The 18,281-nt window shown below is 36.4% G+C and overlaps 1 protein-coding gene across 1 annotated transcript; it reads left to right on the forward strand.

The window, feature by feature from the left end:
• Nucleotides 1-11,657: 11,657 nt before the first annotated feature.
• On the forward strand, nt 11,658-15,139 carry LOC137716535 (receptor protein-tyrosine kinase CEPR1-like). The gene is made up of 2 exons (XM_068455991.1): nt 11,658-14,204; nt 14,626-15,139. Exons 1-2 carry the CDS (start codon nt 11,708-11,710, stop codon nt 15,018-15,020), a joined length of 2,892 nt encoding a protein of 963 aa, XP_068312092.1. The 5' UTR covers nt 11,658-11,707; the 3' UTR covers nt 15,021-15,139.
• The last annotated feature ends 3,142 nt before the right edge of the window (nt 15,140-18,281 follow it).

Genomic DNA, 18,281 nt, shown 5'->3' on the forward strand with positions numbered 1-18,281 from the left:
GCCTTCGTCCAGTGGAAAGTGGAATTAACCCAGGTCATTTTTTGCGCAGGTGGTCTTTGGATTTGCTCAGATTTGGGTGGTTATGTGGAGTTCCAGTAGCCATTAATGAAGGTCTTATTTGGTGAGCAGTTGATGAAGGAAGTAGTAGGAATGAGGGAGACGACGTGTGGCCTTGTGCCAGTTATTTGTGTAGGAAAATATTAGTATTTTGTGATTATTTTATTATTTGGACTTGCTTGTTAGTTTAGGCATAGCCTATGAGAATTAGGGTTTCTTGGTTTTGCTCTCTATAAATATAACTTATAATCTAATATGAATAACAAGTTAGTCACAATGCAACATCTTGGAGTTTATGTAGTTGTCTTGGCCATTTTTTAGTGTTTGATATCAATAATATTTCTAGTTTTGTAATCCATTTGTTCGTTCATCGTGGTATGCACACTCTAATATTCAACTATTATTACAAACTATACAGTTGGGTAGTTGAGGTGGATTGGATTTGTTTTTTTGGCTTTTAGATCTAGGTCCAAAAATATAGATGGTTTTTAGGAGTGAGTCCAATTACCTAATTATATGTATTTATATTTTTAATGCTCATTTTATATTTTCTAAAAATATTAAAAATCAATTAAAATCTTCTAATATTATGCATTTTCAACCCCAAAAAATATAATTAATATCATATAACAAAAAAAATAATATATTGACATAAATCTATCTGCAAATCATTCTATCATAACTCAAATAACAAATATATGAATGTATATCATACTTATAAGTAAGATATGAAACCTAACTAAAAGGTAGAAAAAAAAAACATAATATATCTACATGCAAGACACATGAATCTTACTTGATTATCAAAAAGAATCTGTCATATAGGTAGATAAATATAATTAACCTGTGATATAGGTTGATTATAAAAATAAAAAATAAAATATATAAATGGGGTTTAAAACGGGAAAAGAACAAGAAAGAACAAAAAAAATAAATAAATAAATAAAGAACCAAAGAGATAATTAGAAAAAAAATTTGATTTTTATAATAAATCTTATCATTGAGATAATTATTGATAATAAAATAATAAGATTTAAGGAATTGGACTTATTTTAATAAATTAGACTATTTCTACTATTGGCTCAAAAAATTAAACCTATATCAAGTTTCCCCTTGTTTTTTCATTTTCCTTTCAAAAAAGTCGGCCATTGAGATTTCTTATGAAATCTAGTGCACTGACGGTTAAATTGATATGGGCCATTTAACCCCAGACACACTATTCACTTTTTGGGCTAAAATAAAACTTAAGCCTGTTATGGGGCCATCTAATTTTTATCTTATCAAATGCGTGCGACATCGGTTCACCAACAGCGAAGCCTAGCTGGGGCCCAACATGTGACAACCATTTAGGAGCTCGCACTCATATGTTCCCGAAGTGAGACCTCCATGTAAGCGACGAAGTCCAAGAATCTCGCAGTTGCTTAAATGACCAAGGGACGCGTCATTCGACGTGAAGATGACAATGCAACACTGTATGAGCGCCAAAAAACGCAGAGGCAGGCCACCTACCGCGAAATGTAGTTATTGTCATGGACCAAATGACCAGTCTAGCCCCGCTCTAGCTTAGTGATGAGATCGAGGATGCTCTCCAGGACTCCTATAAACAGAGGCAGAGGCAAGCTGACCTTCGCCAAATTCAATTTCTACGATTACAAATTTCAGGAGATTCTTCAATCAAACCCTCAAATGCTTTTCACCAAAAACCCAAAGCTCTTCAGATCAACTCAAAGCTTTCTTTAAAGCATCTTTGCTAAGATTCATGAGATCTAAAACACTTACGTACAATTCTACTACCCCGTAGAATGATTCGGTTCAGATCATTCCATCCACCCCTGATCACCTCTCTGAGGTAATGTTTCCTTCCTATTTCAGTTCGATATCACTTATATTGCTAGGTTCTCCTAGCATTATCCTGCTTTCTATGGCTTGAATCTTGCTAGTTTATTGGCTCCTTTACTTTAACATACTTTCTAGTTCTGTAAAGTGGCTCATCAGTCCACAAGTTTCTTTCCTAAACGTTAGTAATCTTGCTTCGATCATGAAATGATTACGCTCGGTTTCTTTGCTTTCATTTCTCTTTCCTTTACATTTTTAGGGAAACAAATCACACTAGATTTCAAGTGTCTTAGAAGTATTAAAAAAAATAACCTAACCAAACCATTGTCTCATTGTGTGCAAACTCATTTTGATTAAGGAGTCACATCTAAGTGCAAATCCTACATATCACTACACAGTCATGGACTATAGGCAATCTCCAACAGTGACAAGCGTGTTCTTATACTTATACTCAAATCATGTTTTAATACTGAGAACGAAAGCAACGCTCAAAACAAATCACGTATTGCCCTAAATCGAATTCTATCTTATTTTTTTACTCCAACATTCAATAGTAAATTTCAATCACTTACCCTAAATTATGAATGATCTCTAATTTCTTATGAAGTCATCTCGTGGCATTGAGAATGAAAGCAACACTCAGAGCAACGTGTTAACCTAAATCAAATTCCATTTGATTTTTGAGGCCAACATTGTTCACTAGTAAAATTCAATTACTTACCCTAAATTATGAATGATCCTAATTTCTTATAATTGAGATATTGCCATTGGTGCGCGGAGTGCTATGATGAACTTGTAATGATTTATTTCGTATTACATTCTAAATGTGAATACTATAATAAACAAATCCTCCAAAGTTCATAGCAGACCTCTATTCTATATTGCTTCATATTCCATCCTATAAAAAAGGATCACGTTGCAAAAAAAATTGAGAGATAATTGACTACCAAAAAAGCAGACTTTATTCTATCCTATAAGATATAAAGATTATGAGGAATATTAACTTTCTCAACGCAGTGGGACGCGGCCTGCTGCAGCATGAATGATCATATTAAACAGATGTGTGTGCCCATTTGCAGGCCTTAATTACAACTTTGATTATCTCAATTAGCGATTTAATTATTTGCTTCAATTAATTTAGCCAATCAGCCATGAGCATCTGCAGCACTCTTTTGAAGTGGCTGTCAATTTGTTACACACCAAAAAGAAAAGTAAGTCCAATATATATGTAGATGGTAACTTTTTTACAGAACCCTAGCATGTCCAAATCCAATATATTTGTAAGCAAAGCATGCAGTTGCTATTTTGCGCTCAAGATTCAGGCGCACGTTAGCGTCTCCACCAAGAAAATAGAAAGTTGATAGTCATGAAAAGCAAAAGAAGCTTATAAGGCATTGCCAACTCAGATTTGATTCCCAAAACTGCCCTTGTTTTTTTGGTCGAATCCAAAACTGCTGTATATAGCATTTTAAAGAGTGGGGGTATCTAAGTATCTTTGCTTTGCGCTTCTTCATTGAGCACTCGTATGAATAGTACGATCCTTTATATCCCAACTGAGATTTCCATCAGCCATGGTTATTCATTTGGGTGGTTGTTGTTGAAGAGGTCTCTGGATTGGGTTTTTTCCCTAAATTAAGAGCTACCTCATTTGAGTCGAGCATGCATGCTAAATGGCACCTCTACTTACACATATAAACAACAAAGTGATTGCTTTGCCAAAAGAAATGTGATATTTTAGTTGCTATCATCATATCTTGGAGAATGATTTCATGCTACAACATAGCCTACGTAAAATCACGAAATCCTAAACCCTAAACCATAACCTTTAGGAGGAACAATACAAGGACAATGTTGCATCATACCAAAGTTCTCTTTATGTCATTCTCAGAATTCTGCCAAGATATGAATTCTCCCATAATATGTTGTTTACTTAGATAAAGAGAAGTTCGGTACACTTAGAGGTGCGCATCTTTGACATATGTATCCCTAGCTTCCGCCTCAATACATTCAAGCTCTTCGAAATTCCTGGTCACTTGAGAGTTCTTGAGAGACAGAACTTATTTGTGTCTCATACAGCGTTAACACAAGAGATTTTGTGTTATGTTTTTTACAGAGATTGAATGGATAATTTGCACTGTGGTGATTTTCTGTTATCACTGAAAAATGTAGCTGTATTTTTTATGAATTAGTCTCTGAAAGGAAACAAATTTAAGACTTCATAAAACGATTGACCAAGTATGCATCCTACAGATCTATAATATGCATTGTATTCTTGATGTTTTTCATTTTGTAAGTAGATAGAAAGTTAGCTGATCACCGGGAAAGTTAGCTGATCACCGGGATTAATATTTAGTATTGCTTTTGTTTATTTTAAATATATTACAAATTCACGGTGACAACGGAGGGAAGGATTGTTTATTTTTCAAAATAAGATTACAAAATCATGAAAATTGTGGCCATGATTAGAACCGCGCATGAGAGGGAAGGAAGGAGGTCAACCTTGTTGAGTAGGTTAATTAGAAATTTAGTTTGATATGTAGACTTAGAGTCATGGATTAGGAGGTGAACCTTTTGAAACTTCTAACCTAATAAGGTAGCTTTTAGTGTATGTTAGGTGAGGGACGTTAAGTCCAACGGTATTGAGGCCAAGGTTTTTTTTTCGGTTGGTCATATATGATTGAAGTCTGGTTAATGAGGAATTGATCACAAAATGTTAGAGGAATCGTAAATGCACTACGAATATGAGCATAACAAACAATATGAAAGAGGTTTTCAAATGACTGGTCATTTGCTTTCATCCCTTCTAATGTTTTGTAGTGTATTTATTCCTCATTTAATTTAAACCTCTTGGGTTTTAAAAGAATCTCAACCAAGCACGCCCTTAGAATTTTAAGCTCTTCAAGATAGTTAGAGCTTATTACCAAAGCCACACGAAATTTAGTAGAAAATGAGTCAGTTGGTCTAAAGCCTTTGCAACCATTGCAAAACAAAACAATTTTGTCTATTTTATTTAACAATTTTGGCTTGTTGACAACAGACTTTTTTGGAATTGCATTTTTAAAAAAGCACTACAAATTTTTTAATCAAAATACAATTGTTTTTTTTAATACAAAAACACTTCGTAACTTTTAATAATCTAAAACATGTTCAATTATTTTAAAAACACTTTCAAATATATCAAATAAACATAACTACATGGCTAAAACTGCCAAAAATTGGAATGATATGAGCGTCATGCAAAATGTGCGAGGATTTTTATTCATCTTATTGTATCCTCATATGTATTAAAGAAGTAAAAAAGAAAATAAGAAAAAAAAGGAAAAGGTCTCTGAATTCCAAAGAAAAGAACTTTGCAATGTCAAGTTGTTAACCAATCAGATTTTTCAACAAAGAATAGCCTACGTAGGTTTTGTAAGACAAAATTACAATGGTGCCCTCTCTTGGTACCTTTATCTACTTTCTTGGTGTGAATTCCCCTAACGCGATTTTATAATGTTTGTAATTCCCAGCTTATCCACCTCCAACCAATTAGGAATATTTGTCGACTATTATACTAATCATGTCTGCAACTAAACAAAAACGATCCAAAATGTAAACAATGATAAAAAAAAACATCACTCGTCTAAATTCTTTACTCTCCTGTAAACATGTTGACGGTAGAATTTTCCACCATGTAGATTTTGATTGGCCTAAAATGGTCACTTGAAAAAGGGTTGTTTGCCATTATGTTCTGCTTTTTATCTTCAAACAACTGTTTCACTGTCTTAATTACCAAGCACATATACTCGTTTCCCGTTTGCATGCTGGGGAAAGAGTAAAAATTATGCCCCGACTCCCAACCATACACTACATGGATAAGGGGTTCAAAACTATTACCATACCCAATATGTTTGTTATTAAACTAACTTAAGGGTGTTGTTCTTTGACACTCTGAAAATTTGTGGTGGTGTTATCCACATACTTCTTTTTACATTATACATACTTTTTTTAATTTTCGGTTGCCAGATCAAATGAATTGAAGAAGATCAAATGACAGAAACTAACAAAAATTGTGTGAGAGTTAAAAAAGTGTATGGATAGCATCACCCAAAATTTATTGTGCACTCAAAATTTTCTATATCTAAAAAGATTTTTTTTTGGAAGGAACCCAAAAACCCTAGCGCAGCTACGTTACTTTCTTGTCCCTCTCCTTTCTCTATAAGCCCCGGAAGGAAAAAACCATCCTCAGCAGCTGGCCCTAGCCTTTGGCTTTAGGGTCGGTGGCAGCCCCCCGTTTTCTTTGGCTTCCGTCTTGTCTTCTACTCTATTTCTTTATCTGTCTTTCAATTCGTGCTTTGTCTCAGCTATATGAGTCTTTATCTTAGTTTTATCCCTTTTACGCACTCAAATGTAGCTCACGCTTGCCCCATTTCCCCTCCCGATCACACCCTTCTTTCCTACCTCCCCCTTGCCCCCATCTTTTCCAACCGTAATCATGATTTAGATCTTAGAGTGTAGGGCTATATTGATACAAGACCCAACCCTCACACCTCATTGCGATTCGGCTTGTCGAAAAAATTAGGCGAAGTGTGGAACGATTCACATCGAAACATGGGTGTTTCACACACCCCCTTTGCCCTTCCCCTCCTCTTTTTACATTTTGTGACCTTCCTTGCAAGTGTGGTTGTGGAGGCTTTGGTTCTTTGTAGATTGATTTTGCGCAACACTCTCAAATCTAGTTTTTGGTTCGGGTGCTATTTTTAGTTTGGGATGATGTCTTCCTTTGCGGAGGAAGCAGCGGCGGCAGTAGTGGCTGCTGTTTGGCTGTTGGAAATTAGGGTTTAGCTATTGCTTTTTTTTTTTTTTTTTTTAATTTTATTGTTGACTATAGGTCTAAGTCTGTGTGGGTCTCTCTTTATGTCTCCGGTTGTAGCTCTCATTTGATTGTGTTTGTCTTCTCTTTTATGTCTTGTTTTGTTCACGTAAGTTTTATGTTTAGTTTAGACTTAGGCCATCTACACAAAAACACTTTTTAACTTTTTTGCCAAATGTAAACGAAAACACTTTTAATAATCTAAAATCATTTTCAGTTATTTTAAAAACATTTTCAAACATGTCAAAATAAACAAAACCACATAGCTAAAATTGCAAAAAAAATGGAATGACATTGGCTTCATGCAAAATGTGTAAGGATTTTTATTTATATTATTGTATCCTCATATATATATCAAAGAAGAAAAAAACAAAAAAACAAAAAAACAAAAAAGGGAAAGGTCTTTTGCATTCGAAAGAAAAGGACTTTGCAATGTCCACCGATTAGGTTTTTCTTCAAAGAATGGGCCTATGTAGGTTGTGTAAGACAAAAATACAATGATGCACTCTCTTGGTACCTTTATGTACTGTCCTGGTGTGAATTCACCTACCCAACTTATCCACCTCCATCCAATTAGGAATATTTGTGGATTATTATACTAATCATATCTGCAACCAAACAAAAAGATTCAATAAAACTTCACTCGTTTAATTTCTTTATTCTTTTTATACATGTAGACAGTAGGATTTCCACCATGTAGATTTTGATTGGTCTAAAATGGTCACTTGAAAAAGGGTTGTTTGCCATTATGTGCTGCTTTTTATCTTCAAATAACTGTTTCATTACCTTAATTTCTAAGACACATATACTCGTTTCCCCTCAGGATGTTGGGGAAAGGGTATAAGTTATGTCCCAACCATACACTACATGCATAAGGGCTTCAAAAGTACTACCATACACAACATGCTTATTATTGAATTAACTTAAGGGCGTTGTTCTTCACATTTTAAAAAATTTATCGTGTTGCTATCCTCACACTTCTTTTTGTCTTTCACTCACTTTTTTCAATTGCTGATTGTCTGATCGAATTCAAGAAGATTAAAAGACAGAAATCAATAGAGTGTGTGGAAAGTAAAAAAGGTATGTGGATAGTGTGAGATTTTTTTAATGTGTCAGGAACACAAAATGGTACGTCTTATATTATTATACAAATAGAAGAATTTTTTTTTCTTAAAGTGTCCTTCCACTTGTATAATGATATTTAGCATATGTGTCCATGTTTCAAGCATATTGAAAAATCTTTTGTAGATAGTACCACCCTAAATTTATTGTGCGCTCTAAATTTGAACCACATTATTGTTAACCTATTATAAGGCTTAGCCCACTACCATGCCCCCTTAATGTAGATAATATCATTTGTTAAAAAAAAAATAGATTGTGCGATCCAAATTTTCTATATTTAAAGAGAACTACAATTTTAATGAGTAAACAATAAATTATTAAAGTGTCAATAATAACACTCTTAACTTAAGAGGTGTGATCTCCACACACCCCATTTTACTTCTCACACACCCTTCTAATTTTCGGCCGTCGGATCGGATGAATTAAAGAAGATCAACATACAGAAATTAACAAGGGATGTGTGAGAAGTAATTTGGGATGTGTGGATAGCACACCCCTTACTTAATTCTTTCCGGCTGAATTCGAGTGATTGGAAACAGTAAAAAAAAAAAAAAAAAAAAGCATCCAAAAACCAACTAGCAGAATCAGACCAGGTGATGCTTAAGCACTACTGCAGTGTTATGATTAGTCTAATATTTATTAATTTGACTAGCTTACTATTTAAGTTTACAGTGTATCAGGCTCAGCATATTGTAGTGCAAGTGTTTTCTTAACTATTAGCATATTGTAGTACTCTAGATTCGAGAACTACTAAACTATCGATGAACAAAGTATACAAGATCGAATCAATCCCACAATACAAGAAGTATTATAGTATGAAAATGGCTATTACTTTGAGGCAATGGCTATTATTTATTTAGAATATAACTCCAAGAAGTCGGTATGCCACAACTAGCTAAAGTCTGCGCATTTGTTATACTATTCACTATTTTGGAAATTAGAGTGATTGAGTTAGACTATTCACTATATAATAAATATTTAAAAGAAGAAATACATGACAAAATAAAGAAATTGCAACGTAATTATTGGAAATTAACCTTGTATATATATGCACCATAAAATATAGTGTTCCACTGTAAAAGTGTGAGCTACTCGATAAATTTCATAAATAACACTTAACATGAACAGACCAATCTAAATAGCAGAGAGCAAAACTCAAGGGGTTGGTAGAGTGGAAAGTGAGAAAAGGATTGAAATCTCCAATTTGAGTTCGAACTTCCACGGATGCATTTCTTAGGGCAAACGGCTTTGCTTTCACATACTGTTTCACCCAGGGGCCTAAGTACATTGTCGTCTCATGTGGTATCAGACTGAATGGAATGGGCATGCACCTAATGCGTTCTATGTACCCCTTCTCCTATCTTATTTTCCGATGATATTATGATATTTTTGTGAGGCACCTGCGCTCATCTTGGACGGTTTATGAGATTTATTATGGAATATGGGCTTAACTCAGTTCAAGTAGTCAACAATTCAAAATTTTTGGTTTTCTTGGGTAAATATGCGTAATCAAGGTATAGATCTATCAGGAATCTCTTGATATTGGAGTAGGTTATTTTCCATTCAAATATTTATTAGGTGTTCTCCTCTTCCAAGGCCGGCCTATGTGGAGTTACTTTTAATACATTACGGATAAAGTAAAATGTAAATTTTCAGCTTGGAAGCGTCTTATGATTTCTCAAGCGAGTCTCCTACAGCTTATCTCGTCTGTTATCCAAAGCATTCTAATTTATAGTTTTCAAGTGTGCGCTTGGCCTTGTCTTCTTTTAAATCAAGTTCCACGTTGGATAAGGAATTTTTTCAGATCAGGTGATTCGGACTCTCGTGCCTTGTGGTACTCTAATTTCTTGGCATGTTTGATGTCGCCCAAAACAGCTTGGTGGCTTAGGGTTAAAGGATTTGGTGTTCAAAATCGCTCATTACTTATGAAGCTTTGTTGGGATATGGTAGATTTTTCATCTCTAGTGGCTATCTACATGCTTGCCTGCTTCTTGCATAGAGGTTTGGTTCTTCTTTCCACTTATAAAAAATCTAAGTGTGGCTGGGTTTTAAAAATGTTATGCCAATTATCTCTTCACATTCGACTTGGATTGTGGATGATGGTCCTCAATATCTTTTTTTTTTTTTTTTTTTTTTGCTCTGTTATTTAGTTGGGTAGGCCTTTGATTTCCTATCTTGACATCCTTGAACCTTGATACTCTTGCTCGTACGGTTAGAGTCCCAATGAGAGACTTTATATGCAATTCTCATTGGAATTTGTCACTGGATTTCATTACTATTTTTCCTCAAGTTGCTACTTTAATTACAGCTACTCCTCTTTCATTGTAGATATCTTCAGACGCTTTATATTGGTCTGGCTATCTCTTTGGTATTCTTACAGCTAAAGAGGCTTATTTTCACTTGCTTAACTTTGATATCCAAGTGCCTTGGGGGAAAATCATTTGGTTTCATCGGATTCAACCAAGGCAAAGCCTAACTGTTTGGAAAAGTTTACAGTCATTTCCTCATTGATACGGTTCTTCAACATATGAGAATTTTGATGATTTTTCGTTGCTCTTTTTAAAATTCAGCTGTTGAGTCTCTCTGTTATATTTTTGTTTTGTAATTCAATTGTTTCTCTCCCTCTCTCTTGCTTGAATGCTTCACGTGTTTTATTTAATTTAGGTTATGCGATTGAGAATCGCACTAGGTTGTTTATGTTTTAAGATTTTTTGTGTCCATTGTTTGAGTATTTGAAGTATTCTCATAATGTTAAGATATTATTTAAGTAGATTATTGTGTACATCTTTGTATTGCGTATTACTTTCTTGCTTTCGTTGTATGTTTTTGTATGCATTTTGAGGGAAGGCTCATTATGGCCCCCTAACTAGGTATATATTTTTTACTTACTAATGAAATTCACTTTTGTCGTCTAGTTTTGTTTATAAAGATTTTAATTATTCCCTATTATGTATAATTTAGTCGAGGATAGGAGACTCCTTTAACAGGTTATGTAGCCTAGACCTATAGCGCACCGGAGAGAAAAAAAAGATCCTAGCTCCGTCTCTGCTTATGTGACTGAAGGATTGTACTGTATTTGTAATGGCCTTTTGATTGTGCTCTTCTTCCTTAATGAACTTTTTCCGACGGTTCGAATTGGTCGGTTCGGCCAGTTTGCCCACCCTAATTGTTTGGATACTCCAAAGAAGCAGCATGTAGTCCATACTTCACTTGTGTCACAATTATTAAAAAGACCACTAACAGGTTGTCATGTATTGGGTGTCATTCATATCCTGGCTAATTGATATCCATTTCAAAAGAAAGGTCTATCTTATATCTCATTAGTATTGGGTATTGGGTTTATGTCTAACAATCGAACAAAACATTATATATAAAGATCGATCAGGGGCGTCGATGTCCAACTTTGTGAATGGTACAGGAAGAGGGTGGGTGGGGGTAGGGGTCCCTCTAATAAGAATGAGATTCAAGGAGAAGAATACAATTTCTCTTAAAAATCTGGGGCATGTGGCTTTCAGTATAAAGCAGTTGCCACTGGTCGATGTTATTCCCCTACTATGTACATCTTTGTGGAGTATAAACGTAAAGATTCTTTATGCAAATAGATATATGCCATCTCTCTCTCTCTCACACACACACACACCACACATCAGCAGCAGCAGTACTACTATGTACACGTGCACAAACAATCCCTCCTTTTTGACCGTCAAGGCTTCATGTTACTGCTGCACCCAGTGATCCCCTCAATTGTCACATTTATATACCTCTTCCCTGCCACAATTCCTACCAGTTTTTTAAAACTACCTTCTCTCTCTCTCTCTCTCCATCTTTGATTTTTCAAACATGGCTTCTTATAATCATACCACCTTCGTCCTTTCTATCTTTCTTATAATTTACTCGCTTTTTAATCCGTCTCAAGCCGTCATCCGTACAAATACTAGCCAGTCTGAGTTTTTTGTGCTCATAATAAAGTCTGTTTCAGCTAACGCCGGGAACTCCCTGTCAGATTGGGATGTCAAAGGAGGGAAACCTTACTGCAACTTCTCCGGTGTCACCTGCAACAACGAAGGGTATGTTGTCGAGCTTGATATATCCAGTAGGTCACTCTCCGGTAACTTTCCTGCAGGCATCTGCTCTTACCTGCCTCAGTTGCGTGTTCTCCGTTTTGGACGTAACAATCTCCGGGGTGACTTTGTGGACAGCATCACCAACTGCTCATTCTTGGAAGAGCTCAACATGGAACATTTGTACCTCAGTCAGACGCTTCCGGATTTTTCACCCATGAAATCTCTGAAGGTTCTTGACATGTCGTACAATTTGTTCATAGGCAAGTTCCCCATGTCAGTGTTCAACCTCACCAATCTTGAGGTACTCAACTTCAACGAAAACGAAGGTTTCAACTTGTGGCAGCTTCCGGAGGACATCACTCGGCTGACAAAGCTCAAATCTATGATCTTGACAACGTGCATGATTGAAGGAAAGATCCCGGCATCAATTGGAAAAATGACTTCTCTTGTTGATCTCGAATTGAGCGGCAATTTCCTGGGTGGTGAAATTCCGGCTGAGATCGGTTTGCTCAAGAATTTGAAACAGTTGGAGCTCTACTACAACCAACTTGTTGGAACTATACCCGAGGAGCTTGGAAATCTCACTGGCCTGGTAGAGTTAGACATGTCAGTCAATAAGCTGACTGGAAGGATTCCGGAATCTATTTGTCGCCTTCCCAAGCTCCAAGTCCTTCAGCTTTACAACAACAGTCTTTCAGGTGAAATCCCAAGTGCCATCGCAGACTCGAAAACACTGAGCATGCTGTCGCTTTATGACAACTTCCTGACAGGAGAAATTCCTCGAAATCTGGGGCACTCATCACCAATGATTGTCCTAGACTTGTCCGAGAACCATTTTTCCGGTCCATTGCCAACGGAGGTTTGCAAGGGAGGTGAGTTACTCTACTTTCTTATGCTGGACAATAAGTTATCCGGAGAGATACCAGAGAGCTACTCAGAATGCCAGTCTCTTCTTCGATTTCGACTTAGCCATAATCATCTGGAGGGCTCAATACCTGCAGGACTTCTTAGTCTTCCCCATGTTTCGATCTTTGATTTGGGTTACAATAATTTGAGTGGTCAGATTGCAGATACAATTGGAAGAGCTAGAAACTTGTCAGAATTGTTTATACAAAGCAACAAGATTTCAGGTGTTCTACCACCTGCAGTCTCTGGAGCAATCAGCCTAGTAAAGATTGACATCAGTAATAATCTTCTTTCTGGTCCAATTCCTTCTGCAATTGGAAACTTAAAGAAGCTTAATTTACTGATGTTACAAGGCAACAAGCTCAACTCTTCCATTCCCGATTCTCTTTCTTCACTAAAATCTCTCAATGTTCTTGATCTCTCCGACAACCTCTTGACCGGAAACATCCCAGAGAGTCTCGTTGAATTATTACCAAACTCCATCAACTTCACAAACAATAAGCTTTCTGGTCCAATTCCTCTCTCATTGATAAAAGGCGGGTTGGTGGAAAGCTTTTCCGGCAACCCAGGCCTCTGTGTTAAAGTTTCATCAGATCAAAATAATTTTCCCATATGTTCACAATCTCTTAACAAAAAAAAGTTGAATTCTTTCTGGGTAGTTACAGTTTCAGTAGTCTTCCTCCTCATTGGAGCTTTGCTCTTCCTAAAGCGCCGGTTTGGAAGAAGAGCAGAGGTGGAACATGATGGGATCCTGTCCTCATCATTCTTCTCATATGATGTAAAGAGCTTCCATCGAATAAGCTTTGACCACCGCGAGGTCATTGAAGCCATGGTTGATAAGAACATAGTAGGCGATGGAGGATCAGGGACAGTGTACAAGATTGAGCTGAGCAGCGGGGATGTGATTGCAGTGAAGAGGCTGTGGAGTAGAAAAGCAAAAGATTCTGCGGAAGATCAGCTGTTCATACACAAGGAGTTGAAAGCTGAGGTCGAGACGCTGGGAAGTATAAGGCACAAAAACATTGTCAAATTGTACTGCTACTTCTCAAGCTCCGACTGCAACCTTTTGGTTTATGAGTATATGCCAAATGGTAACCTTTGGGATGCTCTTCACAAAGGTTGGATCCATCTAGATTGGCCTACTCGTCACCAGATTGCCCTCGGGATTGCGCAGGGTTTGGCATACCTCCACCATGATCTATTGCTTCCAATTATTCACAGAGATATCAAGTCTACCAACATCCTGCTTGATGTCAATAACCAACCCAAGGTTGCAGATTTTGGCATAGCCAAGGTTTTACAAGCAAGAGCAGGAAAAGATTCCACCACCACTGTTATTGCTGGGACTTATGGTTACTTAGCCCCAGGTAATTTCCCGATCCAACTTTCTAAAGATTTAATTAAACATTTACAGTTTTAGTAAAAAGATTATGTATTGTGTAGACCTAAGCATAGTCAGGTTGTCTAAAGCAGTGCTCTTCCTCGTCATCACCCAAGTTTGAATTCCCCTCCTAATGTTTTAAATTAGATTAGAATATCACTTAGATAAAAAAAAAAAAAAAAAGAAAAAAAAAAAAGACACATTATGTGTTACTTATTGTATCAAATTTGTCCTTGGTAACTCTTGTGCAGCCACTTTTTGATGGTTGCTCGTAGTTGTTACCTTTTTAGGCTAAACAAGTACTATATCTTGATTTACTTTTACTAAGCTGTGTTTTGACTTAAATTAGTAACTAATCCAGATCATGTTTAACTAAATTTAACTGATTAATTTGTTTTTGGCGACAGAATATGCATATTCATCCAAAGCAACAACTAAGTGTGACGTCTACAGTTTTGGGGTAGTTTTGATGGAGCTGATAACAGGGAAGAAGCCAGTGGAGGCAGAGTTTGGAGACAACAAGAACATCATATATTGGGTTTCAACCAAAGTGGACACCAAAGAAGGAGCTTCGGAGGTGCTGGACAAGCGATTATCGGACTCATTCAAGGAGGAGATGATCCAGGTTCTTCGCATTGCCGTTCGATGCACCTACAAGGCGCCTTCGCTGCGCCCGAGCATGAAGAAGGTCGTTCAGCTGCTGATTGAAGCTGACCCTTGCAGATTTGATTCATGCAAGTCATCAACTAAGACCAAAGAAGCACCAAATGTGACAAAGGTCAAGAACCCTTACGAGTTATGATTTGCATGGAAGAGTTTGCTTGTTGGGTCCCACGGTCCTAGGTTAAAGAATGTTATATAGCACATATATATGATAACCATGTAATTAAAGTCCTCTCAAACTGATTGGGGGACTGGTCATAAAGGTATAACTAATTACTCTCTTTAGCTTCTTTTTTTTTTTTTTTTTTTTTTTTTTTTTTTTTCCTGAAGGTGGTTTGTAGAGTCAATGTCTCAATCTTTTTATCTACTTTTCAATTTTGTAATTTTGATTTTGTAAGGATTTAGGAATTCTGTCACTATAGCTGCTTTTTTTACAGTAACCCTAGCTCATCAGCATCCCCATTTTTTTAGGGATCAACCAATCCAATCCTTCCTAGCTTTTGTGAATATTGCTTTTTCCTCTTTATCTTTTGTGCTCTTTTGTATTGGAGTGGAGGATAAAAAAGCACATATATGTTAGTGAGGAATGGAGGGTTGTGAATTGTATGAGAGCTTTTTCTGTGCATCAAGAAGTGGGTTCCTGATTCTGAAAATAAAGTTAAGGAGGCATATATGATTCTTGTGCGGAGGGGCCAATTGAGTTAGCAACCCATTGGGGCTGATTGACAGCTCAGCATATCTTAGAAGACCATATTCTAAACAAGTGTCTGATTAATGAGAGATAGATTCGAATTCCAGTGCAAGGGGACGAACACATTATCCTAATTAACTGACCTAACTTATATTTGCAACTTTTATCTCCATTTAAGTTAAGAATAGCAGAGAAGGCAATAAATCTTCTTATTCTTTTTTGTGTTGTTTCCATCTTTTTCTACATGAACTTGATTCATTTTTTTTGAAATGGGGTGTGTGTTTATCTTACGCTACCAGTCCTAAGTCCAAATAAAAGAAGCAGGGAAGGGTGTCAGGTAGTCGACAGCCGACACCCTATTTTCACGTCGAATCCATATGATATAAATCTTATATGAAATTGCGCTAAAGCTAGGTCACTACTCGAAAGTGATGTGTTATGTGGCTCAAGCACATTGATAAGTGAGTAAGGGTCGTTGTTTCTCCATCGACAATGTTGGTTGAGTAATAGTACTATAGAAACTTCTTTTTGAACGAGTCCACTCAAAGTTATTTAGAAGCATCTATTGACATCAACTTTACCCAGGATATGCAAAATTAGTATCGTTGACCTTACTGGACGGGTGAGATCAAAAAAGTTAGGACATGAAGGTAAGGTTCAAGAGAGTATAATGTGCTTAGGAACATGCAATATAGGAACCCTAACAGGAAAATCTATAGAAGTAATGGTAGGTATGGTGAGGAGAAAGATAAGTATTATGTGCCTTCAGGAAACTAAGTGGGTTGGTCTTAAGGCAAAGGATCTCGAAAACTCAGGTTTTAAGCTTTGGTATTCAGGAACAAACAGATTGAGAAACGGTGTTCGCATCATTGTGGATAAAACTCTAACAAAAGATGTTGTAGACGCTAAGAGGGTTAGGGATACAATTATAGCAATCAAGATTGCGATAGAACAATAACTCATCAATGTGATTAGTGTGTATGCACCTCAAGTTATGTTGGATAGGAGTCTAAAGGAGAAATTTTGGGAAGATCTTGGAGAATTGATTCAAAGAATTTCTCAGAATGAGAAGTTACTCATAGAAGGAGATTTAAATGGACAAGTGAGCAAAAAGACAGTGAATTATAGGGGTTTCCATGGTGGTTACGAGTTAAGGGAGAGAAATGAGGTAGGGGAAGCCATTTTGGGTTTTGCGAGGGCGTACAATCTCTTTCTAGCCAATACTTTATTTAAGAATAGAGAAAAACATGTGGTGCCTACAAGAATGGGTCATAAAAATCACAAATAGATTTCTTTTTGACGAGGAAAGGGGATTGTGTAACTTGTAAGGATTGCAAAGTTATACTGAGAAAGAGCCTGGCTAACCCACATCACATGTTGGTGATGGATGTACATATAAAAAAAAAAAGATAGAAGAAACAACAAGACCTTGATGTGTCCAAGAACTAGATGGTGGAATCTAAAAGGAGAAAAACAAGTCACTTTCAAAAAGAAATTGCTCGCCCAATTCGTTTGGGATATAGGGGGGAGGAACACTAACAAAATATCGAATTCCATGGCCAACTGTATCCAAAAAGTTACAAAATGAGTATTAGGAGAGACCAAGGGTTTTACTCCACATCAAAAAATATCATGGTGGTGGAAGGATGAGGTACATGATAAGGTTAAAGCTAAGAAGGAATGTTGTAAAGTTTTATACGAGGATAGAATTGATGAAAATTGTGAGAGGTATAAAATAATGAATAAGGAGGCGAAGAAAGCTATAAGAGAAGCGAAGCTAGTAGCTTTTGACAATATGTATAAGTGGTTAGATATCAAAGATGGAGAGCTTGATATCTATAAACTGGCTAGAGCAAGAGAAAGAAAGACGAGAATTAAACCAAGTAAGGTGCATCAAGGATGATATACAAATGTTTTAGCTAAGGAGAACGTGGTTAAAGACATATGAAGAGCTCTTTTCATAATCTTTTTCAATGAAGCACACGAAATGAGTACTTTTTTGGGTGAGTTGAGTAACTTGGAAAAGTGTAGAAATTACTTCTTCTACCGCCGAATCAAGAAAAATGAAGTGGTTGTGGCTTTAAACAAGATTAAGCATAGAAAGTAGTAGGTCCCAACGGTATACCGATTGAAGTGTAAAAGTTCTTGGGAGTGACGAATATAGCATGGCACACGAGCCTTTTCAATAAGATTTTGAAAACAAAGAAGATGCCAAACGTGTGGCCAAAAAACACTTTGGTGCCTATCTACAAGCATAATGGCGACATACAAAATTGCATGAATGATAGGGTATTAAGTTAATGAGTCATACAATGAAGATTTGGGGAGAGAGTAACTGAGCATAGGTTGAGGCAAGAGACGCGAGTATCAGACAATCAATTATGGTTCATGTCAGGGCACTCGAGTATGGAGGCAATCTATCTCTTACGGAGACCAATGGAACAACATAGAGATGTGCAAGAATTTGCACATGATGTTTATAGATTTAAAAAAAAAAAAAAAGTGTATGATAAGGTCTCAAGAGAAATTCTTTGGAGGATTTTATAGAAGAAAGAAGTACGAATAGCGTATATCCAAGCAACAAAAGATATATATGAAGGAGTAAGGACTGCAATAAGTACTCATGAAGGACAAATTGAAAGTTTTGCCATAACTATAGGGTTAATGAGACATATTTAAGATGATATCTCTTAGTGTATGCTTTTAGCA

This window comes from Pyrus communis, chromosome 1 (assembly GCF_963583255.1).
Source record: "Pyrus communis chromosome 1, drPyrComm1.1, whole genome shotgun sequence".
Lineage (NCBI taxonomy): Eukaryota > Viridiplantae > Streptophyta > Magnoliopsida > Rosales > Rosaceae > Pyrus > Pyrus communis.